Source organism: Gopherus flavomarginatus, chromosome 7, assembly GCF_025201925.1.
Source record: "Gopherus flavomarginatus isolate rGopFla2 chromosome 7, rGopFla2.mat.asm, whole genome shotgun sequence".
NCBI classification, from domain to species: Eukaryota; Metazoa; Chordata; order Testudines; family Testudinidae; genus Gopherus; species Gopherus flavomarginatus.
Window position 1 is genome coordinate 32,416,475 of NC_066623.1, and position 27,674 is coordinate 32,444,148.

At 41.8% G+C, this 27,674-nt stretch overlaps 1 protein-coding gene across 7 annotated transcripts in view; it reads left to right on the plus strand.

The window, feature by feature from the left end:
- The window catches only part of KCNIP1 (potassium voltage-gated channel interacting protein 1), a 561,481-nt gene that overhangs the window by 475,778 nt on the left and 58,029 nt on the right, over positions 1–27,674 (plus strand). Inside the window, exon 2 of one of the 7 annotated variants that reach the window (XM_050962840.1) lies at positions 24,065–24,097. The exons of the other annotated variants lie outside the window; for them this stretch is intronic. Coding sequence (XP_050818797.1) covers positions 24,065–24,097 — 33 coding nt within the window. The remainder of the gene's footprint in view (positions 1–24,064; positions 24,098–27,674) is intronic. 7 annotated transcript variants of the gene reach the window in all.

Genomic DNA, 27,674 nt, shown 5'->3' on the forward strand with positions numbered 1-27,674 from the left:
CCATTTATTGACATCATAGAATTTAGACTTTTATAAAGCCCAATTTGTGTAACTACACTACATTGGCACTTGCATAGAAATACTGAAGTGGTTCCATGCACTCGCTTACTCTTTTCATCTTAAATCAATATGTTAACAGAAGATCTTGCTTCTGAATCAATTTTCTGATAAGCAGAATAAACGCACATCAATAGTCTGGAACAAGGTCACTTTGGTGGCAATTGCTAGCAATGTGTGTTAGGTTATTTCATTTGATAAGTAGTCCAGCTAAACAGTGATACAGGATGTGTCCTCACACAGGGTAAGCAGAAGCTTTCTGATATGCATCTGGTAACTCAAGGTATGTGAGTGGCACCAATAGTGTGTACACAACACCTGTTCCATTTTCTATTTGCATTGTGTAAACATGTGGCAGCTGTTCGTTGCAAACAGAGTATGTAGCATTCTGTGGGGTATCCCATGGTCTTTTGCTTAGCTACTGAAAAGCATACATCCTGGGATTGTTTTCACTGTGAATTGTGGGAAGCCAAGCAAGTTGAATTTTTCAAAAAAGGCATGTTTCTGCTGTCTCCACCCTATATTTCTTTTTGTGGGCTGGCTCATACCATTTTCAAACAGCTGTGGGCCAGCATGGACCCAACAATGCTCCAGGCCACTATGGTGACAAGAACAACTATGCACAGGCTGTTTGGCCTATACTGCAGCACTCCGAGCTGGCTGGACCTTGCAGTGGGCCTTGCTCATCACACCACTGAGAAGATGATGTGGGAGCAGGAGACTATTCTATGGCAGCAACAGGAGGATACTCTGCAGAGGTGGCAGCAGGATAAGGCAGAAGAACAAGAGGACCCCGAGCTGTTGGAACAAGAGGACCAGTTCCTGGATTAGCTAAAAAGTGTTCAGTGCCATTTCTGCATCTGGGAAACCAGTATGGACTGAGGTGCTGCGGAGCTGGGATGACCAGCAGCGTCCAGAGAACTTCAGGATGGGGAGGGCTACCTTTCTTATGATGTATGCAGAACTGATCTAGCATTCTCTGGAGGTATGCCAGAGCTTGAGCAACACCATACCAATTTGCAGTGTTCCATACTCATGGAGAAATGGGTTGCCATTGTCATCTGGAAGCTGGTCACCCCAGAATGTTACCAGTCTGCAGCCAAACAATTTGGCATGGGGTGATCAACTGTTGGGGCCATTTTCATGCAGGCATATCAGGGCATTGATAAGGTGCTGTCTAACCAGACCATGAAGCTGGGTAATGCTCAGGAGATTATTGATGGCTTTGCATGCATGGGTTTCTCAGAATCTAATGGGGCAATTAATGGAACACATGCCATCATTTTCACACATACACACACACCCCAACAGTGTGCAGAATTTATTTCTCCATGGTGCTCCAAGGACTGGTGGACCAATGCGGCAGGTTTACAGACCTGCAGGATGGTCAGGAGGGCCTGTCATAACATATTCCCAGTTTTGGACCTTAGCGTCCAAAATATGGGTGTTAGCATGAAAACCTCCAAGCTTAGTTACCAGCTTGGACCTGGTAAAGCTGCCACCACCCAAAAAAATTAGAGTGTTTTGGGGCACTCTGGTCCCCCCAAAAACCTTCCCTGGGGACCCCAAGACCCAAATTCCTTGAGTCTTACAACAAAGGGGAATAAACCATTTCCCTTCCCTTCTCCCATCCAGGTGTTCCCTCCCTGGGTTCCTGGAGAGATACACAGAAGCAAGCTCCGTGAATCTAAAAAGAGAGACTCCACCCTCCCTGTCTCCAGTCCTGGAAACCACAAGCACCGAGATAGCTAATCTCTCTTCCACCCCTCCCTTCACCCAGAGGGAATGCAAAGTCAGGCTAGTAAATCTGACACACACAGATTTCCCCCTGACTTCTTCCTCCCACCAATTCCCTGGTGAGCTACAGACTCAATTCCCTGGAGTTCCCCACTAAAGAAAAACTCCAACAGGTCTTAAAAAGAAAGCTTTATGTAAAAAGAAAGGAAATACATAAAAAATGGTCTCTCTGTATTAAGGTGACAAATACAGGATCAATTGCTTAAAAGAATTATGAATAAACAGCCTTATTCAAAAGAACACAATTCAAAACACTCCAGCAACTACACACATGTAAATACAAAAGAAAAAAAACAATAACCCCTATTGTTTTATGATCTTTGTACTCACAACTTGGAAACAGAAGATTAGAAAGCAGGAGACAGAAAAATCCTTCCCATAGCCGAGAGGGACAGACACAAGACAAAGAACACACACACAAACTTCCCTCCACCCAGATTTGAAAAAGTCTTGTTTCCTGATTGGTCCTCTGGTCAGGTGTTTCAGGTTACTCCTTTCCAGGTAAAAGAGACATTAACCCTTAGCTATCTGTTTATGACAGGGCCCACGAGGCTAGGGACTTTCAGAATTTGGTAATATTTAAATTAATGGAGACAGGACTTTTTGCCTCCAGGAGCACTGTGGACATTAATAGTGTGAAGGTTGGTCCAGTTATTCTGGGGGACCTGGCTTATCCCCAGTGCTGTAGCTAATGAAACCATATACAAGCCACATTCATAGAAGGAACATTTTAACCGTTGCCTGAGTAGTTGCAGAATAGTAGTCCAGTGTGTATTTGGCCATTTGAAAGGCAGGTGATGCTCTTTATGGAAGAGGTTGGAAGCCGCAGAAAAAGCATTCCTAACCATTATAACTGCACATTGTGTTTTGTGCAATATTTGTGAGAGCAAGGGGGGGAAAGGCTAACTGAGGTGCAGAGACTTGATCAGAGGTTTGAGCAGCTAGCAAGGCATGCCAGAGAGAACACAAACACCCATGAGAATGTTGTCAGGGATGCCTGCTGTTTGTGTTTTGAGTCACATGCTTGAGCATTTTAGCCCATCAGGATGATGGGGGGCTGCGATGGAGATATTGCCAGCACTGGGACATTGAGTGTGAGTGGCTGAAATTTAACATTCTCTATGTGCTTTGGTAAAACCTGTGGATTATTTCCCCCCCTCTTATTTAAAAGATTTTCTGTGTTAAATACAAAGATGACTCATAATGGATGTATTTTAATGGCTTTATTATGAAAGAAGAATACCCAATAACAGAGTTTAAATGAAACCAATGGGAAAAAAAAATTCCATTCTTCTTAAGTAATGAACTTTACAAAAACCTTTAATTACTGCAACTGTGCAAACAAAACTCAAAGTGCAATGGTAAGAACATTTCAAATATAACAATTTGGAGAGCGTGCAAAATGTTAAAGGGAAGTATATGTCTCGGCTCTATCTCTTCTTGTCCACATGGGTTCTGGGGTTGAGTGCCTTGCTTCAAAATTCTCAGGGGCATTGCCGGACTCCAAAGAGCTGATTCTTGGCACCCAGAAGTTGGATCTGAGCAGTAAATGGAAGCCTCTTGGAGCACTGCTGCTGGGAGGCGGAAGTTAGGATTTCCTCCTGGTCCCAGTAGGCAGCTTTGTCAAAGGCTGTAGAACATGGCTGGGTCCCAAATAATGGGCCTGCAGGGACTGATGGCCTCTCAGAGGCATGTTTTGTGGGAGGACATTCTAGCTCAGGGTAGCATCCCCATGCATTGCCTCTGCAGCTCTGTCTTTTTCCATGATCTTCTTCACCATGATTCTGCTGTCCTTGGCCAAAGCCATGCTTTCCCTGGGCTCTATGATGTGGCCTTTGGTCACTGCCATGATCTCCTGGACAGCTCTATTTCTTTCTTCATCTGGATGCTCATGTATAGCCTCCGCTTCTCAGCCAACTTGCTTTTACTCTATCTACCATGAATTCTGAAAACATTTTGTCCCAAGTCTTCCTTTTGCTCCTCCTCAGCTTAGCCAGCCTGTCAGCATTACACAGAAGCCCTGTCTTTGACAGTCCAGCTATTCAAGGTGCTGTGGCTGTGCGAGTAGAGGGGGGGAAAACAGTGACTTATTGTTCATACTCTAGGTAAGTCATGGTAGATTTCTTTAGTAGTATATGTGACCTTACCTCCCCGAAATTCATTCTCATTCTTGGGGGAACCTCAGAGATAGTACGTGGTCTGCATTTGCAGAGCATGTTGGGTACATTTGACTTTGTTTGCTGTAAATGCTTTTGTACTGCTGGAGGGAGATGGAGTGGTCAGAGCTATGATCCAGGTTTGGTTCTGCAGTTTTGTTTGTGCCCTGAACATTCTCTTGTGGTGCCAGAAGTGTAAAGGGGGGATTATGGAGGGTGAGCTGGATAGTAATCCCATCTACCTCCCTGTCATAAACAGATAGTTAAGGGTTAATGTCTCTTTTACCTGTAAAGGGGTAAGAAGCTCAGTAAACCTGGCTGACACCTGACCAGAGGATCAATAGGGGGACAAGATACTTTCAAATCTTGATGGAGGGAAGTCTTTTGTTTGTGCTGTTGGTGGTGGTGGTGTTCGCTCCTGGGACTAAGAGGGACCAGATGTACATTCAGGCTCTCCAAATCTTTCTGAATCAGTCTCTCATGTTTCAAACCAGTAAGTAATTAGCCAGGCAAGACGTGTTAGTCTTATTTTTGTTTCCTCAACTTGTAAATGTTTCTTTTTGCTGGAAGGATTTTACCTCTGTTTGCTGTAACTTTGAACCTAAGGCTAGCCCCCCTCTGGTCTATAGAAATGTGATTACCCTGTAAAGGATTTTCCACCCTGATTTTACAAAGATAATTTTTACCTTTTCTTTCTTTAATTAAAAGCTTTCTTTTTAAGAACCTGATTGATTTTCCCTTGTGTTAAGATCCAAGGGGATTGGATCTGGACTCACCAGGGATTGGTGGGGAGGGAAAGGAGAAGGATGGTAAATTTCTCCTTGTTTTAAGATCCAAGGGGTTTGGATTTGTGTTCACCAGGGAATTGGTGAAGTCCCTCAAGGCAACCCAGGGAGGGGACGAAGTTTTGGCGGAACAGAGAGTATCCCAGACACTGGAATTCTGGGTAGTGGCAGTATACCAGAGCTAAGCTAGTAATTAGGCTTAGAAGTGTCCGTGCAGGTCCCCACATCTGTACCCTAAAGTTCAAAGTGGGGAAAGAAACCTTGACACTCCCCTTTATACTATTCTCACTGTTGATGACCGTACATTGAGTTGGGTGAATAGGAGGCTAGAGCAGCGGCTCTCAAACTGTGGGTGAGGACCCCAAAGTGGGACTTGCTGGGGCCCAGGGCCAAAGCCAAAGACTGAACCCCACTGCCCAGGGACAAAGCCCAAGGGCTTCAGCCCTGGGTGACAGGGCTCAGGTTACAGCGTCCCCTCCCCCAGAGCTGAAGCCCTTGGGATTCAGCTTTGGCCCCCCAACCCTGGGCAGCAGGGCTCAGTCTTCGGCTTTGGTCCACTGGCTCAGGGTATCAGGGCTTGTGTGGGCTTAGACTTCGGTCCCGCCTCCTGGGGTCTTGCAGTAATTTTTGTTGTTGGAAGCGTGTAGCTGTTAGTTATAATGCGTAAAACAGAACTGAGCTATTTCTCAGTATTACTTTCTGTTATATCTCTCACACAGACGTCGAGAAGTGCAGAAAAAAATAGATAAACTCCTACAATAATTGTCAACTACAATGCATGTCACAGGGCATTTGTACCTCCGCAGGGACCGGCATTGTTTGTGCCTTGACCAGGCATGCTCTGTGCACTCATACCTCATGTAAATGAGGAAAACTAACCACATACCTGTAAGCATGGTCTCAATAAATGTTCAGTGTTGCATGTTTTCAGATTTGCAGGACACAGGTCTGAACATCATTTGTCATATACGCCTAGGCACAGTGTTTAGATACCTACTCCTGGGGGAATTCTGCACTGAAAATTTTTGTCAAAATAACACTATATAATCATGCCAGTTTCAAATATTTTGGTAATTTATTTCAGAATACTTACCAGCAATTATTTCTATAACAATACAGACACACATACAAATTCCCCCAGGTAGAGAGTTAAATAAAGCCCTAGGACAACCCAGTTTCTGTTTCTGCCCTCACCTCCCTAGAGCCCAGCTAGGGGGGCCAGACAGTCACACCCACTCCTAACCCCAGAGCCCAGCTGCAGACCCTTCCCTGCCCCCCTAGCCCAGACACTCACACTCTCCTAGAGTCCAGGGATCCAGAGGGAGAAACAACCTGATGCTGGGTCCCAGGCTTGCATGGAGTTTCCTGCACACCGCCTGCCCCCTGGCGGTGTCTTCTACTTGCAAGCTGGTATCTGTCAGGTCCAGCGACCCCTAGTGGTGGCCAACATCTCTGCAGCCCATTTTCGGGGGTGGGTGGGGGAGGAAATTCTGTGCATATAACATTTAATTTCTGCAAAATTCTGAGTTGTGCAGTGGTGCAGAATTCTCCCAGGAGTAGATACCAGGCTGCTGGGCACACTGGAAATGTCTAGATAAGTGAATCGATACATGTGAGTATTCCTACTACGTTTACATGGAAATAGAGGGTGGTATATCTCAAAATAACCTAAGTAAGTCTGATCAAAAGTTTATGTTATGCTAATATTAGAGTCAAAAGAGATTTCTTTCAAAGAACAATAACAGCCAGTGTACTATGACTCCTAAGCGATGGATTCTGAAATGTGAAAAAAGAATCTACTACAGCTCTTCAAACTGAGTCACCATGGTTATTTTAGTTTAATCAAATCCATACTTAGCTTTAGCACTATTTATTAGTCATCTGATTGCTACCTCATTAATTAGTATTATTAGATCAATTCCTAAATATACTGCAAACAGCAATCCAAGAGCTGAGTAGGAGAAACTATCAAGTGTTTTAAGCACTGAATTGATTTCTACTTTCCAATTTAGATTTTGAAAAAATGCATATCACAGGAACTCTTGGTGCTCTGTCCTACAAAGTGGTAACTAAGGTACAGATTACCCATTTAAAATGAGGGAAGATTTATTTGCACAGGTTATGTGAGTGCCAGTAAAGCTGTAGGGGATTTCTGTGGGACAGCTCTGAACATACACATGAGGTTTGATAATGCTGGTAAAGCTCTGATGCACCTCAAAGTGTGTAAGCATTATTATTTTCATTAAACCAGTAAAGATTTACAAAATGTCCGTTGATCAATTCCTGATCTGCTGAAGTGCTATGGAGCTAGTTCATTCACAGCTGTGTTGAAAGGGACTCCAACGGACTTGTGATATCTTGAAATAGCTCTATTTAGATTTAACACTACCGTGAGAAATCAATCAGGTCTGGTGTTACGTTTTTGGGGTGCAACCTAGACCAATGAGAGGTAATATCATGGCTTGTCCTGTAACTCCGAGTGCCCTAAAATACTCTGCTGCTGTAGTTGCCTGTCTGGATGCTCCCAGCCATCATACAATCATGCACTGAATGTCTGTGTGTTAAGCAACTTTGGTTCAACAACTCTGACTTCACTTATTACATGACAACCACTCCTCTGGTCTTCACCAGCCTTGGTTACTACTAGTCAAATGACCCCAACATACACCTCAGGCCTGAATTTCCTTCAAATCATCTGCCCTGAAATGTGCAGCCTTCTCGTGGAACATTTCGAGGTCCATGGTTCCTTTAAAGAGACAAAAACACAGCAGCTTGTTGCTTTAACTGGAGCTAAAAAACCCTTCAATTCAAACACAGCACAAGTTAGTTTAAATTAAAAGTATAACAAGTTTATTAACAAGAGAGAGGTTTTAAGTGAGTTGAAGTATAAGGGATAAAGTCAGAAATTGTTACAAGCTAATAAAAGTGAAAAGGGTTTCTAGAGACTGACTTAACAAAACTACAAAATGAAGGCCAGTTCTTTGAGTGGAGGGGTGACTTAAAAAGCAGCAACCTTAGTTTGGAAAATAAACATCTGCAGATAAATGTAAGATTCTTACCCACCTCCTTCCAGCATGACAGCTGGCCACACCCTTGGTCAGGATCTCCCACGAAGTCCAAAGTGCTTGGTTTCTTTGTCTTTTTGGGTGAAGGATGATTTGGCACCCTTGCCCCTCTCTTTTATAGTCCAGTGAACTTTTCAAATGTATTCTTCTGAATGGTACCCCCAGATAAATTTCATTATTTCCTGCTGAATAAAAGAGCCATGAGGTCTGGAAGATTAGGCTCCCTGCTGGTTCTTTACCCTCTAGTGTTTGTTACTATGCCAATTATCTCTGTCTGCTGCAATCTGTGATACAAATGAATAGCCCATTGAACTTGGACATACCTGGTTTGAAGTATCCGCCTCTTTTCTTTGTTTGGAGAAAACCTGTTTATCAATGTGCCTTGACATGCCTGGCTTAAACATCTTTTAGTCACAGACATTAAAGCATAATATTAGTGAGTATCCATAATTTCACTTGTAGCATTGTCACTCAGGGCTGTGAAAAATTTTGTGAACTGAGCATTATAGTTAGATCAACCTAACATCCAATGTAGACACGGCTAGGTTGAGTGAATAACACATTTGTTGACCTGGAATCCGCCCCTCAGAGAGATGGATTAACTATATAAAAAGAAAACTCCCTTCTGTCAATATAGGAAGCGTCTACATTACTGTGCTACATCAGCCCATCTGCAATGCCATGACTATGCCACTATAGCCTAGACATGGCCCTAGGATAATATTGCTGTAGTGACTAGAGGCATGGAAGAAGCTATCAGTGCTATCAAACATGGCCACTGTAGGGTATTCTGTTGTAGTGCAAGGGGTAGCCTGCCTTCTTTTGGATTTTGAGATCTCTGGTTATTGTCTTGCTAAATGGATTCTCCTTTGTGTATTGCAAAGATGCTTTTTCACCTCTAAAGGACTGATTTACATAAAACGTTTTGTGTTTCCTGTGAGATTCTGCAGGTTCTGCAAAACTTTTAGTGGAGAACAGTATATTCTATTGTTAGTTTCTTTGATTTCACTGTAGGAAAATTTACTTTTGGTGAATGCTTCTGTTTACACCAATAGTGTGGTACTTACACACACACACACACACACACAGTCCTCTTGCAAGTGCCTTAACTTAATTGGAACCATGACTTATTTAGCGCCACCTGTGCTCTTTCAAGGGGACTGATTGTAGGCGCCTGCCTTTGGATTGCTATTTCAGACTGGGACTTTTTCAGGGCCGCAGGGAGAATTAAGTTGCATTGCTGCCCAGCTGAGACACTCATTTGAGATGAAGTTCATTACTGAAGGCCCAGTACAGGCAGTACAAAATGAGTACAGTTCTTTTATTTTTTTAGGGGGGGAGGGCAGAGAGAATTATTTAAAAAGAAGCAGCTTTAGTTTGAAAAATATATAGCAAATATTCATCATAATACACACAGAACTCCTAAAATCAAGCTGTAAAACATTAATGCCACCAAACATGATTATAATTGCCAAATATCCATTGTCGACCCAGAAAAACACTTAGTCACATAAAAATGTGGTTAGTTAAAACTAAACTTTCAGATAAATAACACAAGAGGTTTATTTAAAACTTAACATGGTTACTAAAAAGGCACATTGATGCATAATATTTTAGGGGTGAATGATATAGCAATTGTTCCAACCTACCCTGGCAAAGATGTCTGTTAGGGCCAGGCACACAGTGTTAGCCCTGGTGTTGCCTAGAGCGACTGCTTCTGGTCATCGGGTAGCAAAGTCCACTAAAGTCAGTACGTACTGCTTTCCTCTGGGCGTCTTTTTTGGGAAAGGGCCCAGAATATCCACAGCTACTTGCTGAAATGGGACCTCAATTATGGGGAGTGGCTGGAGAGGGGCCTTGACCTGGTCTTGAGGCTTTCCCACTCTTTGGCATACCTTACAAGACCGGACATACTTGGCAACGTCCTTGCCCATCCCCTCCCAGTGGAAGGACTTCCCCAACCGGTCCTTGGTTCTGTTCACCCCAGCATGGCCACTGGGATGATCATGGGCTAAGCTTAAGAGCTTCCCCCGGTACTTAGTTGGAACCACCAACTGTTTTTGCGGCTGCCATTTTTCCCGGTGTCCACCAGAAAGAATTTCCTTGTATAAAAGTCCTTGGTCTATAACAAACCGGGATCGATTAGAAGAGCTGAGAGGCGGTGGGGTGCTCCGTGCCGCCGCCCATGCTTTCTGAAGGCTGTCATCTGCTTCCTGCTCAGTCTGGAACTGTTCCCTTGAGGCTGGGGTTACCAGTTCTTCCTCAGACTGTGCACTTGGGCTTGGTCCCTCTGGAAGCGATGTAGGTGATGGGGTTGTTTCCGTTGCTGGTGAACCGCTCTCCGCTGGTGCACCTGAGGGTATTTCAGGCTCTGGCTGAGCCTTTTGGGTATGGCTGTTTGTTGCTTCTGCCAGTTGTGGCTCGCTGGCGCCCTCTGGCGTTGAGTTTGAAGATGTGGTTGCACTTGCTGGTGCTGGTTGCTGTTCCAGTTCCGGGCCTGGGACTGGAGGTGCTGTGGCTGTTTTAGTGGTTGGCATGGAATCCGGGTCCACTACCTCTGTCTGGGTCTCTGGTAACACAGACGGGGCCTTTGTGGACGGCTCAGGAACAGGAATGGGTCTGGAAGCTTGCCTGGTTTGGCTACGTGTAACCATTCCCACTCTCTTGGCCCGCCTCACCTGGTTGGCCAAGTCTTCCCCCAGTAGCATGGGGATAGGATAATTGTTATAGACTGCAAAAGTTCAAATTTTTGACCAGCCTTTGTACTGGACAGGCAGTTGAGCTGTAGGCAAGTCTACAGCTTGTGACATGAAGGGGTAAATTGTAACTTTGGCCTTTGGGTTGATGAATTTGGGGTCAACGAAGGATTGGTGGATAGCTGACACTTGTGCCCCCGTGTCTCTTCACGCAGTAACCTTTTTTCCGCCCACTCTCAAATTTTTCCTTCGCTCCAAGGGTATTTGAGAGGCATTCGGGCCTGGGGATCTTTGGTGTGATGGTGGTGTAATGAATTGCACTTGCATGGTGTTCTTGGGACACTTGGCCTTGATATGTCCCAGTTCATTACACTTAAAGCATCTTCCATCTGATGGGTCACTGGGCCGAGGTGAGTTACTGGAGACTGGTGAGGTTGAAGGGTAGGGTATCTGTGGCTTTACTTGGGTGGTATGTGGGGTCTTTGGCTGTCCTCGGTTGTAGGGTTTATGGTCTGTGTGCCCCCTGGGGTAATCGTTCCCCTTGACAGTAGCTTTCTTGCTTTCTGCCAGTTCCATCCATTTGGCTCCAATCTCCCCCGCCTCAGCGATATCTTTGGGATTTCCATCTTGTATGTACCGTGTGATGTCTTCAGGAACACCATCCAAGAACTGTTCCATTTGTATGAGGAGGTTTAGTTCTTCCAAGGTTTGAATGTTGTTTCCTGTTATCCAGGCCTCATAGTTTTTTGCAATGTAGTAGGCGTGTTTGGGAAATGACACCTCGGGTTTCCACTTTTGGGTTCTGAAGCGCCGACGGGCATGATCTGGGGTTATCCCCATCCTGTATCTGGCCTTGGTTAGAAAAAGTTTATAGTCATTTATTTGGTGCTTAGGCATTTCAGCTGCCACCTCTGCTAAAGGTCCACTGAGCTGTGACCTCAATTCTACCATGTACTGGTCTTCGGGGATGTTGTACCCAAGACAGGCTCTTTCAAAATTTTCCAAGAAGGCCTTGGTGTCATCACCTGCCTTGTAGGTGGGAAATTTCCTGTGCTGTGGAGCAATATTTGGCGCCGGGTTGTTAGGGTTGGCTGGCATAGGCATCCCAGCTTTTGCCAACTCCAGTTCATGTTTTCTCTGTTTTTCCTTCTCTTCATTCTTTTTTTGTTGTTTTTCCATTTCTTTTTGTTGTTTTTCCATTTCACGGTGGTGGGCCGCCTCCTCTTCTTCTTGCTTCCTTCTGTGGGCCAACTCTTCTTCTGCTTGTTTCCTTCGGTAGGCTACCTCTTCTTCTTCTAGTTTTCTTTTGTGTGCTGCCTCTTGGGCTGCCTGTTCTCTTTGGAAGGCTGCCAGTTTGATGCTTTCTTCCTTTTCTTTCATTTCCATCTGTCGCCTGTGTTCAGCTTCTTTGAATTGCTCTTCGGCCTCAATTTTTGCCTTAGAAGTCATGATTCCTGTTTTCTTGTGTTGGGGTGCCCTCCGGTGTTTATCTTCTGAACTGCAGGTTCTCTGTTGCCTCCTGAAGTCTGCCTAGCAACAGTGCCTTTAGCTAATTTTCCTTTTCTCTCTCTAGCTAATGTTCAATGAAGGGAAACCAGAAAAACCACTTTATTTGCATGCCTATAAGTGCTGGTACTTGCCTCCTAATGGGAGGGCTATTGCATGACAAAAGACCCTTAACATGCAAGCCACAAACTGCGAGAGAGAGCAGAAAAAAAAATTCTCTCTGGTTCCCTTTTAAAACCAACTGCTTCTCTCTGCTAAAAAGCCCTTAGCAGAGAAAAGAAAAATACAATATTTCCACTGGCTTCTGGATTCTGTCTATCATCCCACCGCTGCCACCATGTCATAACCTTAGTCCCAGATTTGGACCTTAGCGTCCAAAATATGGGGGTTAGCATGAAAACCTCCAAGCTTGGTTACCAGCTTGGACCTGGTACCTGCTGCCACCACCCAAAAAATTAGAGTGTTTTGGGGCACTCTGGTCCCTCTGAAAAACCTTCCCTGGGGACCCCAAGACCCAAATCCCTTGAGTCTCACAACCAAGGGAAATAATCCTTTTTCCCTTCCCCCCTCCAGGTGCTCCTGGAGAGATACACAGACACAAGCTCTGTGAAACTACACAGAGGGACTCCCCCTCTCTGTTCCCAATCCTGGAAACAAAAGTACTTTCCTATTTCCCCAGAGGGAATGCAAAATCAGGCTAGCGATCCAACACACAAATCTCCCCTTGATTTCTTCCTCCCACCAATTCCCTGGTGAGTACAGACTCAATTTCCCTGAAGTAAAGAAAAACTCCAACAGGTCTTAAAAGAAAGCTTTATATAAAAAGAAAGAAAAATATGTACAAATGTTCTCTCTGTATTAAGATGATACAACACAGGGTCAATTGCTTAAAAGAATATTGAATAAACAGCCTTATTCCAAAAGAATACAAATCAAAGCACTCCAGCACTTATATTCATGCAAATACCAAAGAAAAGAAACCATATAACTTACTAGCTGATCTCTTTGTTCTTACACTTAGAAACAGAAGACTAGAAAGTAGAACTACTTCTCCAAAGCTCAGAGAAAGCAGGCAGACGGAAAACAAAAACAAAAGACTCAGACATTCAATTCCCTCCACCCAAAGTTGAAAAAATCCGGTTTCCTGATTGGTCCTCTGGTCAGGTGCTTCAGGTGAAAGAGACATTAACCCTTAGCTATCTGTTTATGACAATTGTACATTGATTTTACCAAGAAAACTGATTTTGATAAAGATGATTTCGTCAAGATTACTTTTTGGGTTAATGTTCAGCTTCAATTAAATGCTAATATACATTCCCAAGTATTGTATTTCAAATATAAATAACATGCTGCAGGATTTTATTAGAGGTAGATCAACACATCTAGAATTTCCTTAGTGAAAATGTTTCCCCGTTCACAAAAGAGAGTATTTTAAATCTCACTCTGAAGCTATGTCAGTAGCTAATCACAGTGGCCTGTACTGGGATAAAGATAATATAGACACGATCCACTGAGACTGGTTTGACAGAGACTATATGAAACCACTCCTTATCCCATTTCCTCCCTGACATTCTCAGCAGCCTGTCTGGAACAAAAGGGTTCTCAGCAATATAAGTCATGTTCTGAATTTGGAGGGTGTCACAGTTCAGACTTGTGAACATCAGTATGGTCTGGACAGAAATGTAGCCATTGGGGAGATAGCCACCTTCACAATAGTATAGAAAAGGTTGCTATGGCCCAGCTGGATTAATAGACTGAATACCCATCAAATACTGTAAAGTGGGCACTCCTGAATGGATGAAATGTGTCTCTGTTTCTTCACCCACATCCTGAACTGGGTACACCATCCCTCACACTAACCCTGTAGAAATTATTGAACTTGAGAGCAAGATTTTCAAACTAGTGAATTTGGGTGCCCAACTTGTGAAGACTTTAAAGGGCTTTGATTTTCAGAAAGCATTGAGCCACCTACCCTCTAAAGATCAGGCCTCTTTAAGGTATTGCAAGTTGGAAACTCACAATCACTAGTGGTTTTGGCAAATGTGCACCAGGGATCTGTATATTGCTTTTCCACAGATCCACCTTTAAAAGGAAGTTTAAGGCTGCTGAGGCTACTCTTCTTCCAGGGAATGGGGCTCATGGAGTTGATATGAAAGCACAAAACCTCTGATCAGATGCCCTTTGAATGATTTGAGGATAGGCAATAAGGGGCTGTATGTGTTATTTACTCCACGATGGTTCTGGAAGGATGCTGCTCCTTCTCACATGTTAGAGGATCCTATAGAAAGAACAACACTCATAAAGTCTACAGCTGAGGCAAAAGTTGGAACAACTAGTGATTGTTACAGACCCACTCTCACATTGCTTACTGAAATGGAACACCCAGTGAGCATCAGGTGTTGGATCTAGCCCAAAATGGAGTGTGTTCTTCAGAGTCCCAGATAGACCTTTCTGTTGATCTCCGTAGAGCATCCAGCTTAGTGATTGATTAACATTTAGAGGAGAGAAATAGGTTAGCCCATCAATATAAGGGAGAAGAGAGAACCATCTCAGAATGTTAGTGAATCCACACAAGAATCCTCACCACAAATATTAGCCATCAGACAATTAATTTAAAGTCTTCCTAGACACTAGTCAGTCTCTTCATTTTGAGAAAGTTTGAAGCTCTCCATTTAACCCATTAGAATTGGATGTCTTTATTTTATTTTCTTCTCCTTTCATGGTCTAAATTACAAAATTTTAGTAGTCAAATATACTTTGTGCTTCAATATCTAAGAGCAGAGATTGACTGTCCTGCTGGGTAAAAATGGGGATCAACAGCAGGATATTGTAACTGCCTTCTTTCTTACTGCTCTTTGATGTTCATTTATTCTTTGCTTCATTTGCCTAATTGTCTTTCTAAGCCACAGGGGATATTGCTAAAAGTAAACCATGGGTGGGTAGATGAACAAATAATCAAACCTTTTGGTTCAAAAGATGACTTGCAATGATAAACAGACCCCCAGAGGCACTCATTGGGGGTAATTTTTACACTCCATTGCTGTAATCAAGAAAGGATTCAGACTACATATGCAGAAATTTTCCTACAATGGTCAGTTATGCTAGGTTGCAATACATGATGCACCCAGGGATCTGAACTTCTCTTGAGTTTATCTTAGCCAGAAAACCCATTGAAAGTATCTGCAAAACTATTAGTAATGTTTCTGAATGACAATGACAATTAAGTCCCATAGGAAAATAGTGATTAATATTAATCTTACATTTTTGTGTTTGTTACTCTATTAGCTACCTTTTTGAAGGAGGTCTTACTACTCAGTCATACCAACAGTTATGCCAAAGGCCATGGCAACCACTGGAATGAAGTTAGAGCAACTGCAGAGGCTGCTGTAATTTAAAGCAGTTTGCATGGCCATCAACGGACTAATCCACAGCACAGAATAGTTGGAAGCATAAAGCACTTTGTCTGCTTCCCCCAACATACCTCCACCTCTTCCTTGACCACTTTCTCAGCATGTCCATAGACTGTGGATTATGTAGGGCTGCCTTACGCTGTTCTTGCACTGGGAGAGTTCCCAGTACCCAAAGCCAAGCACACTAGCTCTGTGGCCAATTTTGGATGGCGGAGCCACTGTAAAAGGGCCACAGAGATTCCAGAACCAGGCCCAATAGGTTTGATTATTGATATCACTTACATTGGTGTAAGTCTGCTGGAGTCACTGGGGCTACACCAATGCGAAACTGCTGGGAATGTTAAATCAGACCTAATGTTCTATTAAGTTGTGGATACCATAACTCTCTTTAAAAAGAACTGTTAGATTCTCTTGTTTTTTCACCCATTATTTCATCAGATCACTGAGACTTTGTGGTTTCTATCAGGTAGAAATAACATCACCCACTAATAGTTGGCATACAGGCATTACCTAGCTGGGCTGGGCTTGTTAGAGATGAATTGCAGCCTCCCAGAACCAGCAAGTACCCCAGTTGTAAAACAGTATCTACTTACACCAATCTACATCCTAATAAGAATATTGTCTTGTAGATGGCAGTGCTCAAGAGCTTTATACTATTATGCAGATTTTATTTTTGCTAGGCATGCCATGTGGAGCCCTAAGGTACAAACTTGTACCATGCTAAAACAAAATAAACTTGTGGAAATTATCCTTTAAGATTTCAGTAAAAAGCACAACGTTGAATTGTTTTATTAACGCTGTTCTGTATCAATCTGAGCTACCTTCGATGCAGAGAGATGCATAAAATTGAATTGAAGATGTGATGCAGAATGTATTCAACTTTTCACTTTAACAGTCTGAAACTAAAGGTGCAGCTAGATTCTGCAGGCTGTGAAATATGGATATTGTAGGAAATACATTAGCTTAATAAACCATGCAAAAATTATTCAACTATGTAGAGAACTGCCATGTAAATGTTCATTTTTATTTCATTGTTACTGAGACTGGTGTAGTGCCAAATGGCATTGCATCATCTTGTTTCAATATACAAAGTGTGCTGTCCCTCTTTGAAAGATAGGGACACAATCAAAAGAGTTTGGGGCTTCTATTATCATTGGTAGTATAAACTGAAGCTTTATTTGTGCCATAAAACACAGTGTTGTGACTCTGAAGGCAAGCGCAAATGTATTTAAACAATACTGGGAAACACTGAAAAATGGGACATTTTCATTCTACCCCATTCTTAAGATACTTCAAAACTAAATAGAACTGGAAAGGTGGGAGCACTTGAAAAGAATTGTTCACCCACAGATATGTTTCTAGTGCAGGATGGGATGGGGAAGTGGCTTAGAGATTGTGATTGCCCCACGTAAGGTGAGCACCTCATATATAATTGCATATCTCCAACCAGTTGTGTCCTCTCACTAGATCTAAATTAATCAAGTTAAAATCCTGCCTTATTTTGTTCGAGAGTATGTAGGTTCCCTTTAATCACGTATGCAAGCAACAGGGCAGGAACTTTCCATAGCATATAAGAAAGGGGGCTGCTAAGTGAGAGTTTGTCCAGCCCCCACTAGATAAGGTAGTGTTCATCCCCAGAAAATCAGCTAGTGCTGGTAGGCAAATGGTGTATGTATGCAAGTATTATTTCTGCTCAGAGAAGCAGCAAGATGCATCACATGGCGAGGTTTTCAACTATCTTTGAAATCTATTGTATCACAAATAATGAAGATGTCTGATATTTTAACTGCTTTCTTTTCCCAACCAAACCAGACTAGTCTGAGAAAGGAGAGTATGTTGTGTTGTAACTTCCACAGTATAGTTGGGGCCTGAAAGCTTTTGTATGGGGGTTCCATGGGTTTGGATCTCCAAAGTGCTGTTATACAAAATGAGCAAAGATAAATTTAAAATCTTTGCAGTTATTCAGGAAATGCATAGAGGCATCCTCCACAGGAGCTGAAGTAAGTACATGTATTAGCTAGTCTTTCAGTGGCACCTTGTTACTGTTAGGATGAACTGCTGTAGCTCACAGGTGGTGTTGCAGAATGGAAGTTCAGGATTGGGGATTGTAATGTAGCAATATAGCCAGTGAAATTCAAAATGCAGAAAGTAAATTAAATACATTGCTGATTAGTGCAGACCAATTACTAATGATGCTGTGTTTATATTTTTTATAATAATAATACTGCTAATAAAAATAATTATGTAAAAAGCTAAAATATCTTGGTATGTAGGTCAACAATTTTAATGGTTCATACTTTGTATGTTGTATATGACTAGTAGACCTCTGTAAATAACTGATTTTTTTTCCTGGTTTGCTGGCAATTCCAAAAACTTTGGGGAAAAAATGTATTTTGGGTTGTCCTGAAACAAATTTTTCACCTTTTAGCTAATCCAAAATTATATTTTTTGTTTTGAGCCTCTTTAAAAAAACATTTTAATACAATTTAAGGAAATACCTAAATTAAAAATCATTTTGAATCAAAGTCAAAATGTTTTTTTTGGTAAATGTCAAAACTAAACTTTTTGACTTTCAAAAAAAATTTCCAGCATGAACAATTCAGTGAAATGAGCATGAATCTGCAAAATATTTGTGTGGCTGAATCTGTGTTTTTCACCAAAAAAGCTTTCAGATGAAAAACTTCTCCCAGCTCAGTCTCACCTTTATGATTAGAGCAGTCTCACCTCATGTTCTTATGTTATGTTGTAGGGGATGCTTGTAGGCAGAGACTTTGAAAGCAGTCAAAGAGATTTGGATGCCCAGTTCTATGAAATATAATGGGAATTGGGCAACCACATTTCCAAGGAAAAATCTCCCCACTGAATGTCAGATGTTTCCGTGTGATGCCATTGACTATATAGGTTAGCCTCTGTCCCATCCATTGACAGTAGCACTGTGTGATCCTGGTAGTTGTCATTTGGAGGATGTGCATGATTGTAGTGCACATACTGTAACAGCATTTGTTCTCTTCTGGAATGAGAGAACACATCACAGGAAAGAGCTGTTTGTCATTCTCAGCTGTCACTTGAATTTTCATTGATTGCAAGCTGTTCCATTGACCAATGGCCTATGGCTACCATGTGGAGGTCTGGCATGGAACGTCAACCATGCTGCATTTTCCCTGACAAAGACAAGGTTGTCTCTTCTCATAGCTACTTTAACTTGCTAGATGAGTCCTACTAAAGAAAGTTCTGTACACATTTTCTTTTTTCAGATCATATGCTCAAATGAGAAGGGCCAGTCTGCAACACCAACAACAGAAATAAAAGTTTAGGGGTCTACAGTCTAGAGTACAGCAGAGGGAGATGAAAGCATAGTCAGAGGAACATGTTTGCTTAGCTTAGGGCTATAAGCACACTAATATTGTGGCTTACTTCTTACAAGCCAATCAAATTATGTTGTTCCATTGTATATTAGCTCTGTAGTACCCCCAAGTGAATCATATGAACTTATAGGATAGTTTGTTCTCTTGGACAACAGGAACATGGGAACAGCTGCTCGCCACATCAGCATTTTTCAGTGCACAACACCCCGAAGGCCCTGAGGAGTGGCATATGCAGCAGGATATGGAATTCCAGTGTTGTCACCCACACAGTGTTTGTGCCTTTAAGAGGAATACATGTGAGAGTGAATACAAATGCAGTAAATGTGGATTTTGAGGGGAAAATGTAGCAATCTTATTAGCAAGTCTGCAGAAATAGGTTTGTGGCAGTAAACACTTAAAAAATGTATCAGCTCATTTCTATACCTGGCAGCCTTTCTTCCGCTAACTCCCAGTAGACTGTAAAAGCCCCCAAAACAATTTTATAATCAAACTACAATGAAATCTGCATTGGATTTTTAAAGTTTTGGGACATACTCTTTTGCTGGCTTAGATATTACTTGTTGTCCTTAATAGCCCGGTCATTTATAAGAGGAGAGTTAAGTTTAGTGTGCATGGATAGGATGGTTTGAATTTGTGAAGGAAGAAGATTATAGCTAAAATTATGGCAATTTTGTTTATAAATAATCAAACTATTAGTGTATTTTTTATAAACTGTTTTGTTCCTCTTCACTGATTTTATATTTACCATGAGCTGATGCTAATAGCATGACTTCTGTCAACTGAGTATTCCTTATTCATCCATATTGTCTTATTGAAGAGAACAGGGCGATTCTTGGGAGGACAGTTTACCTGAGTAGTAAAATAACATTAGACATCATTAGATCCCAATACCACTATGACACTTTGTATCTCAAAGTAGCACCCTGCAATCCCATATAATTTATATGCTTTGTATAAATTATGCCTCGTGAGGTATCATTTTAAAACTTAGTCTGTTGAACATTAATATCCTGTTAGATGTTATGTGTTATCATTATATGTCAAGTTATGAAGTATTGCTAGATGTGTTACTGAAATATGTTCTGACGTTGGGAAAACCCACAATCAACCTTTCAGTTACAACAAAGGAGTAGCCATCAATAGCCTGATGGGTGATTAATAACTTAACCCCAATCCACTATCCCAGAGACTTCTCAGAGAAGTCATGTATCAGAGGATAGCCATGTTAATCTGGATCTGTAAAAGCAGCAAAGAATCCTGTGGCACCTTATAGACTAACAGAAGTTTTGGAGCATGAGCTTTCGTGGGTGAATACCCACTTCGTCAGATGCATATAGTGGAAATTTCCAGGGGCAGGTATATATATGCAGGCAAGCTAGGGATAATGAGGTTAGTTCAATCAGGGAGGATGAGGCCCTGTTCTAGCAGTTGAGGTGTGACAACCAAGGGAGGAGAAACTGATTTTGTAGTTGGCAAGCCATTCACAGTCTTTGTTTAATCCTGAGCTGATGGTGTTAAATTTGCAGATGAACTGAAGCTCAGCAGTTTCTCTTTGAAGTCTGGTCCTGAAGTTTTTTTGCTGCAAGATGGCCACCTTAAGGTCTGCTATAGTGTGGCCAGGGAGGCTGAAGTGTTCTCCTACAGGTTTTTGTATATTGCCATTCCTAATATCTGATTTGTGTCCGTTTATCCTTTTCCGTAGCAACTGTCCAGTTTGGCCGATGTACATAGCAGAGGGGCATTGTTGGCATATGATGGCATATATTACATTGGTGGACGTGCAGGTGAATGAACCGGTGATGGTATGGCTGATCTGGTTAGGTCCTGTGATGGTGTCGCTGGTGTAGATATGTGGGCAGATTTGGCATCGAGGTTTGTTGCATGGATTGGTTCCTGAGCTAGAGTTACTATGGTGTGGTGTGCAGTTACTGGTGAGAATATGTTTCAGGTTGGCAGGTTGCCTGTGGGCGAGGACTGGCCTGCCACCCAAGGCCTGTGAAAGTGTGGGATCGTTGTCCAGGATGGGTTGTAGATCCCTGATGATGCGCTGGAGGGGTTTTTGCTGGGGACTGTATGTGATGGTCAGTGGAGTCCTGTTGGTTTCTTTCTTGGGTTTGTCTTGCAGTAGGAGGCTTCTGGGTACACGTCTGGGTACACGTACAGAGAAGTCATGTACGCCATGGGGGTGGACTAACACGTGTCACAGCAAGGATCTTTCTAGTAAGCTGGAAGAAGGCATAAAAAGAGAGATAGTGATATCATAACTTGGCCTCTCCCCCAACTCAACACTGGGAAGAATATCTGGAGGACTGACACTTTGAAGTGGAGAAGTTTGGTCCCAGACTGGAAGGTAGTCCCAGCCTGTGTATTGAGGAACTGTAACCTACCTGCTTGTATCATCTGTCAGGGTGAGAAAAGCTGTTTGATTCAACTCTTGCTTAGACTAAAAGTTTAGGATTTAGAATGAATGTTTACTTTTATTTTCTTAAGGTAACTCTTCTGGCCTTTATGCCTACCACTTATAATCACTTAAAATTGATCTTTCTATAGTTAATAAACTTATTTTAATGTTTTATCCTTACTAGTGAGTTTGTCTAAAATGCTTAGCAAAGCTCTATTCAGGTTACAAATGCTTAGAATCATAGAATATCAGAGTTGGAAGGGACCTCAGAAGGTCATCTAGTCCAACCCCTTGCTCAAGCAGGACCAATTCCCAGCAAGATTTTTGCCCCAGATCCCTAAATGGCCCCCTCAATGATTGAGCTCACAACTCTGGCTTTAGCAGGCCAATTCTCAAACCACTGAGCTATCCCTCCCCGCCATGTCTACTTTCCTGTGAAGAAGTGGTGAACTAGGTAATGAGCTAACACTGGCCAGGCTTCTAACCAGTGCAAGGCGGTGCAGTTCCAGCATGCAAGACAGGGGAGTTGAGGGAATTGGCTGGAGCATCTCTATTGTAGGTGCATGAGTGGCTGGAAGAAGCATTCATGTAACTCAGTTGTGTGTGTCCCAAGGGATAAGAAATGGATTCTGATATTTCATATTCCGCTATTTGTATTTAGGCTTCTGGGGAACCTTCGCCGCCTTGAGTGACATATTCTCTTTGTCTCTGGGTTTTAGGGTTGTTACTTTACACCACTGCTTTCTTTTCATGTTCTTATGAAACATGACTTTCATGGACTCTCTGAGACTGAAACATGACTTTCATGTCTTTCATGGACATTGTCTGCAGCTCTGCTGTTTTTCTGAGGGTCCTTTTCAAAATTGTATGTGTTTTTACATCTATTCCCAGAACTTGGTTCAGTGCCTATGTATGCTACAAGATGAAATATATATTGGGGTGGGGGAGGGGGAAGTGTGTGACATTACAGACTGAACTAGCGTCAGATTCATTTTCATCTTGGTTGGTTTGTTCAGTAGCCCTCACTTTATTTCTTGAGAGGTAAAGGACAGAGAATAATTGAGAATGAGCTGGACTTTGGCAGTTTTGTCTGAAAAGAAAGCTATGATACAATTGCGGAAAAAGATGTAAAAGTATTAAAAAATAATTTGTGTTTAAATTAATCAATTAGGTCCAGGGCCAGATACTAAATTATTTCCGTCTCTGCAATCGTTAAATATGCAATCACAGCTATAATTCTAAAGGCTTTGTCATCTAATCATGTTGTCTGCACCCCAGTCTAGAACTAGCTGAAACCCCATCTATCAAGCTGGGCTCAGGGGAGAGTGAAATAGGAAAGCTTGTAATGATTGCCTAGCTCCCAGCCACTTTCCTGTAACAGTTCCACAACTAAATAATATATTTCGGCAATATGAATAAAAATGTAAGCTCTCCTTTGCCTCATCCTGCGTCCTTATAATTCCATTTGTCCTGTTGGACGGGAGGGGATGTATGCTTGTGTTTTTTACAAGTATTCAATGTTACTCCATGATATTCAGCCTGGCCTAAGAATTTTAGGGGGCAGATCTTCAGCTTGTGTAAATTCATCAATGGAGCTATGAGAACAGTAAGGGCAGGCACAGATGTGCCATAGCAGCATCGGCTTCCTTTACACACACTTCCTTGCCTATACAGCTGACCTGCAGGACTGCTCCCATAGGGATGAGCATGTGTGGTTTGGTGTCTATGGCCCATTTCATCTTTGGCCTCAAACTGGCAAGGGAATTCCCACCTAACGCATATATAACACAGATGGTGACACAGTCACATATCAGCAGTAACTGAGCAAGTTGTGCTCGTTCGTGTGTTCCATTAGTCCACAGGAGATCCTTCTGGTGGTGCACAGTGATTGGTCAGGGAGAGATCAGGTGTTTGGAACTGGAGAATGTGATGAAGGGGAACATAGAAAAGTACTGCATGCAATTTAGGTATTTTTGTGTGGCACTAACTAAATGGAAGTAAGAAAACATGCAAGCTGAACTGACCAAGAGGTAGGAGCGTCACAGCATGGAATGCAGGCCAGGAAACTTGTGTACTTAGAGATGCTCTAAAGATCCTTGTGACTCTTCATAAACAGTTGCAGACCAAATCTCAGAGCATAACCTAAGGTAGAAACTGAGATAAAGTGCAACTAAATACAGTTCTAAAACAAACAAAAAAAGCCAACCTACCTCTTTTTTTTAAAACCTAGTTTACTAATAACACTTCCTCCCAAGGTGCATGAGAATTGCATCAAATTACTGTGCTGCAAGTGTGATGATTCTGAACAGGCCACCAGCCCCACGGACGTTGTTATTCCTCCACTAACCGATTTTCATTTCTACAGCCAAAGAAGTATTCTGACCAGGATGAGGAAGAAGATGTGAGGCTCCCACCATTGGAAAAAGGGAGCCCTTCTGTTCAAACTTTTAAGATTGCATGAGGGAGAGGATTTGCTTTCAGAGGCGCTCAGTATCAGAGTGTATTGCTCCTTCAGTGTCATGTTGCATCCCCGCCTCATTGATCTCTGCCACTGATTGCATGGTTGCATGACCATTGCACATCTTCCTTCATGCAATGTCCTGTGTTTCATTGTCATACAGGGGAGAGGGAGCCTTGACTTCCTTAACTGCCCTTCTGCATAAGAGAGAGACGCAATGGAGTGAGATACGGCACATCAAATAAGAACTAGAAGATCCTGGATCTGTTTAAGAGCCCATCCAGCTTCACTTTAAAAAAAAAAACAAGGCAATAATGTATATGGTTTTAATTTTATTTTTGTTAAATTTTTTTCTTACTTTTTCCTAGACTTCGCCCGATGGTCTTACCTGTCTCAGAGAGGTAAAATTTAAACCAATTTGACTATCTTGGTCACGTAACTTTTAAAGGAAGCTGTTTCCTAAGCAAGAGCAAGGTACTACTTGATCAGCTCTGCTCCCCCTTCACATGTTTGTTAGCAAATAAGATAAAGGTGGTTGAAGATTACCTACCTCCCAGGGTATTTTTTCAGGTTGTGCAATGCCCCATACCTGGGTAAGAAGTGTCCTGTGTGTAGCCAGAATCTGCAGTTATCTAACATTCTTCTTTCTATGCCACGATTTATTCTGTGATGTGCTGTGCAGCTTTAGCTGCAGCAGGTTAGTTCGTTTATTTAGTGCTTTGTTTGGTATGAGTGGAAACAACCTAAAAATGTGTAGAGTAATACTTCTCCCTGCCCCCATTCATTCAGACTTACCCTGACTTTCACTTATAATTCACCCTGTGGAAAGAAGCTGGAAATGTAGATGGAAGACAGAGAAGAACATAAGGTCCTGATCCAAAGCCCACTGGAATGAATGGAAGGACTCATACTGATCTTGGGAATGGGCCCTACATGCATAGAGTGAATACGGAAAATCTATAAAATAATTTCAGAGCACCTTCCACAGTTCAAAGTGCGGAAAGAACAAGTGTCTGAATCATTCCAGCTCTCCTGCATATAAAAGAATGAAATGTACCAAAAGGAAATAGAAGGCAAAGTGTTTGTGAATAAGATAAGTTTACATGGGTCATTGCAAATATTAGCAAAGGGATCCCCAGACTGTATTTCTCTATGTTCTGTGTCACATTTTAATACAACTTTTCTCCATAGTTGCTTTTCACCAAGGCTCTTACAGGCACAATGTGCTCATTAAGCTTAACTGTTTGTATAATTAATTTCAGTGTTGTTGATTTAGTGGGGAAAATGGAACTGAAATGATCTTTCATGTTTCCAAGAAACAGGGTGGATATTGAGAGGCCAGTTAGGCCAGTGTAGAAATGAAAAGGAATTAGAGTCTCTTAGGTATGAAAATTAATCTCTCCAACCAGGCAATAATAATAATGATTTATTAATAAATTACAGTTCAACTTTAATCAAACGTGTTATATTAAATATATATTTCAGTGGGTACATGATGCAATATTTTTATTAACATTTAACATGAAGAAATTCTGCTTAATCCTTTCCAGGCTGTGTGATATATCAATATGACTTCCTAAGACATCACCTAAGCTGGAAGTCTGGAAAACATCACAGTTTGTTGACTTCCATGGGAGCAGGATCGAGCCCATAGCTGACTCTCAGTCTAGTTCTGCAAGCATACCCAATTTTACATGTTTGCAGGATCACGCCTTTCAAAAACTGAGAGTTGACCACACAAGAAGTTAGTGTGTAGGTGTGACTCTACAACGTACTAGCTTGTCATGCGGTCCCTGCTACTGTATACTGAAAGTTCTGTAGTGCACTTTGATGTACTGCTCTTTGAAATGGGAGTAACTCAAAGTGGACTACAGAACTTTTAGTGCACCTGAAGCAGGGTCCACAGAGTGAGTTACTGTGCAGCAAGCTAGTGTGCTGTAGACTTTTACCATAGTTTGCTATGATTAACTTGCCATGTAGACAAGCCCTAAGGCTCACTTCTACTATTTATGCAAACACTTACTATTGGGTGTAGAGCTTATTAATGTTGGAACCTCACTTAACTTCAGTGAGACCACTCATTGGGGTTCTGAAACCATTCATTTCAAAGTTCTTTACAAAGGAACATATCATTATCACCATTTTTCTGATGGAGGAAACTAAGGGGACATGTCTTGACCTAGGGTATGTACCCAGATCAGCAGTAGAGCTAAAGTCATAACTCCAGACTCCCCAGCCTTATCCATAGAACCATGTTGCCTAGTAAATGTTTTCAAGTTCAAGTCCTGAGTGATTTCTTTATGAAACTTTCATACATTTAAGATATTTTACATAGGCAAAATTTAGCTTACTTTCCAACTAGGATGTAGATCTAGAAATTCTGGTGAAAATCACATCTTAGTATCATTAATTTTAAGCCACAGTTAATTAGCTAATTCTCCTTGAGGTTCTTGTTCCTAAATATGGGTAACCTTTTTTTTTTTAAAAATAAAATTAAGATACACTGACCCATAATTTAAACCTTTCTGCTGTAGCTGTAATGCTACCCATTTCATCTAATACATGGTATTTTACTATTAATGGTGGTAGTGATGTATATTTTACATCACTAATTTTTGTACAAGGGAAATAAATTTATTATCAAAATTTGTTAAAAATTCCAAAGTTAATTTGTCCAGTGTCCCAGTGGCATAGAATATTATCTCTGGAATCTCAGCAGTTGGGTGGGAAGAAGGCCTTGTATTGTAACCCAATCTGGAAAAAGACTCTGGATTCTACCAAACTCAGAATTGTTGTTTAGTTTTTGTTCAAGTCAGGGAATGGTCTCACCTGGCCCACAGGAAAAATGGCCCTTTGGTCACTCTTAATATTAAGGGTACATTTAAACACTAGTATTAATAGATATTTTAATGATTAATTGATGGTCATAGAGTCCAATGTGTCAGTAAGTTGCTTATAACCATGTACAACACCTATGACTGATATGCTCATAAACATCTTTAACACGTAGTACACGTCTGTAACATGTTTTGGGCAGGTATTAATCATTTATTAACATTTTATAAATTGATTATAAATGTAACTTTAAAGGAACAGTCACATGTTATATTAAGAACTCAGTGTTACTCAGCAGAATTAACAAGGAGGGACAGAAGTCCCCTGAGGGGCATATGAAATGTTCAGCTTCCAGGGCTATATATGGTCAGAGGTTCAGACATGTGACCTGTTCATGTTTAAGTGGTTAGTAGCATCATTTGCCTTCTATGTGTGTCTCTGTTGTCTCCCAGAAGACCAAACTCTGTCTACCTTACTTCTCTGAGTAGTTTTAATAGACCACATTTGTTCCTGGTGTCACTCCATTCGCTTCAATAGAGTTGCAGCAGAAGATATTTTTGGCCCATTGACTTCAGTGCAAGTACTGGTGAGAGTAAGGCAAGCATAATATGGCCCAATGATGAAGCCACAGGTGGCCTCTTACTAAATGTGTCAATATGGTATTTTAGTAAGGCAATACTTAAGGTGGAATGATAACCAATGCTTAAGTTGTGGATAGTTTTAAGGTTGAGTTAATTAGCATATGGAATGTCCTGATGAAAACCCTTTCTGTATCATCATGACACTGTCACAGAAGGGCTACACTCCTAGTTGGTAAGTCCTGCATGCGTAGTTATGTTGTTACACAAGGGACGAATCTGGCCCAGTTTAATTAAGAAATGTAAGAGTGGCAGCAAACCAGCTGAGTGTGATTTCGCTAATGTTGATGCAGTAGCTTCCACGATCACACTTGTACTTCAGTTATTTTTTCCCCTTAGTGCTTCTTTCTGATAGATTTCAGAGAGAGGTGGAGGTGTCAAGTGCTCAGTCACCCCGATGAATTCATGTAGGGTCTTGCATGGTTCCTGTCTATCACTCCCTACTCCGCCATTTCATCATGTTTTTTTACTCTACTAGAGGAGACAAATATGTTGGGCTGAAGTC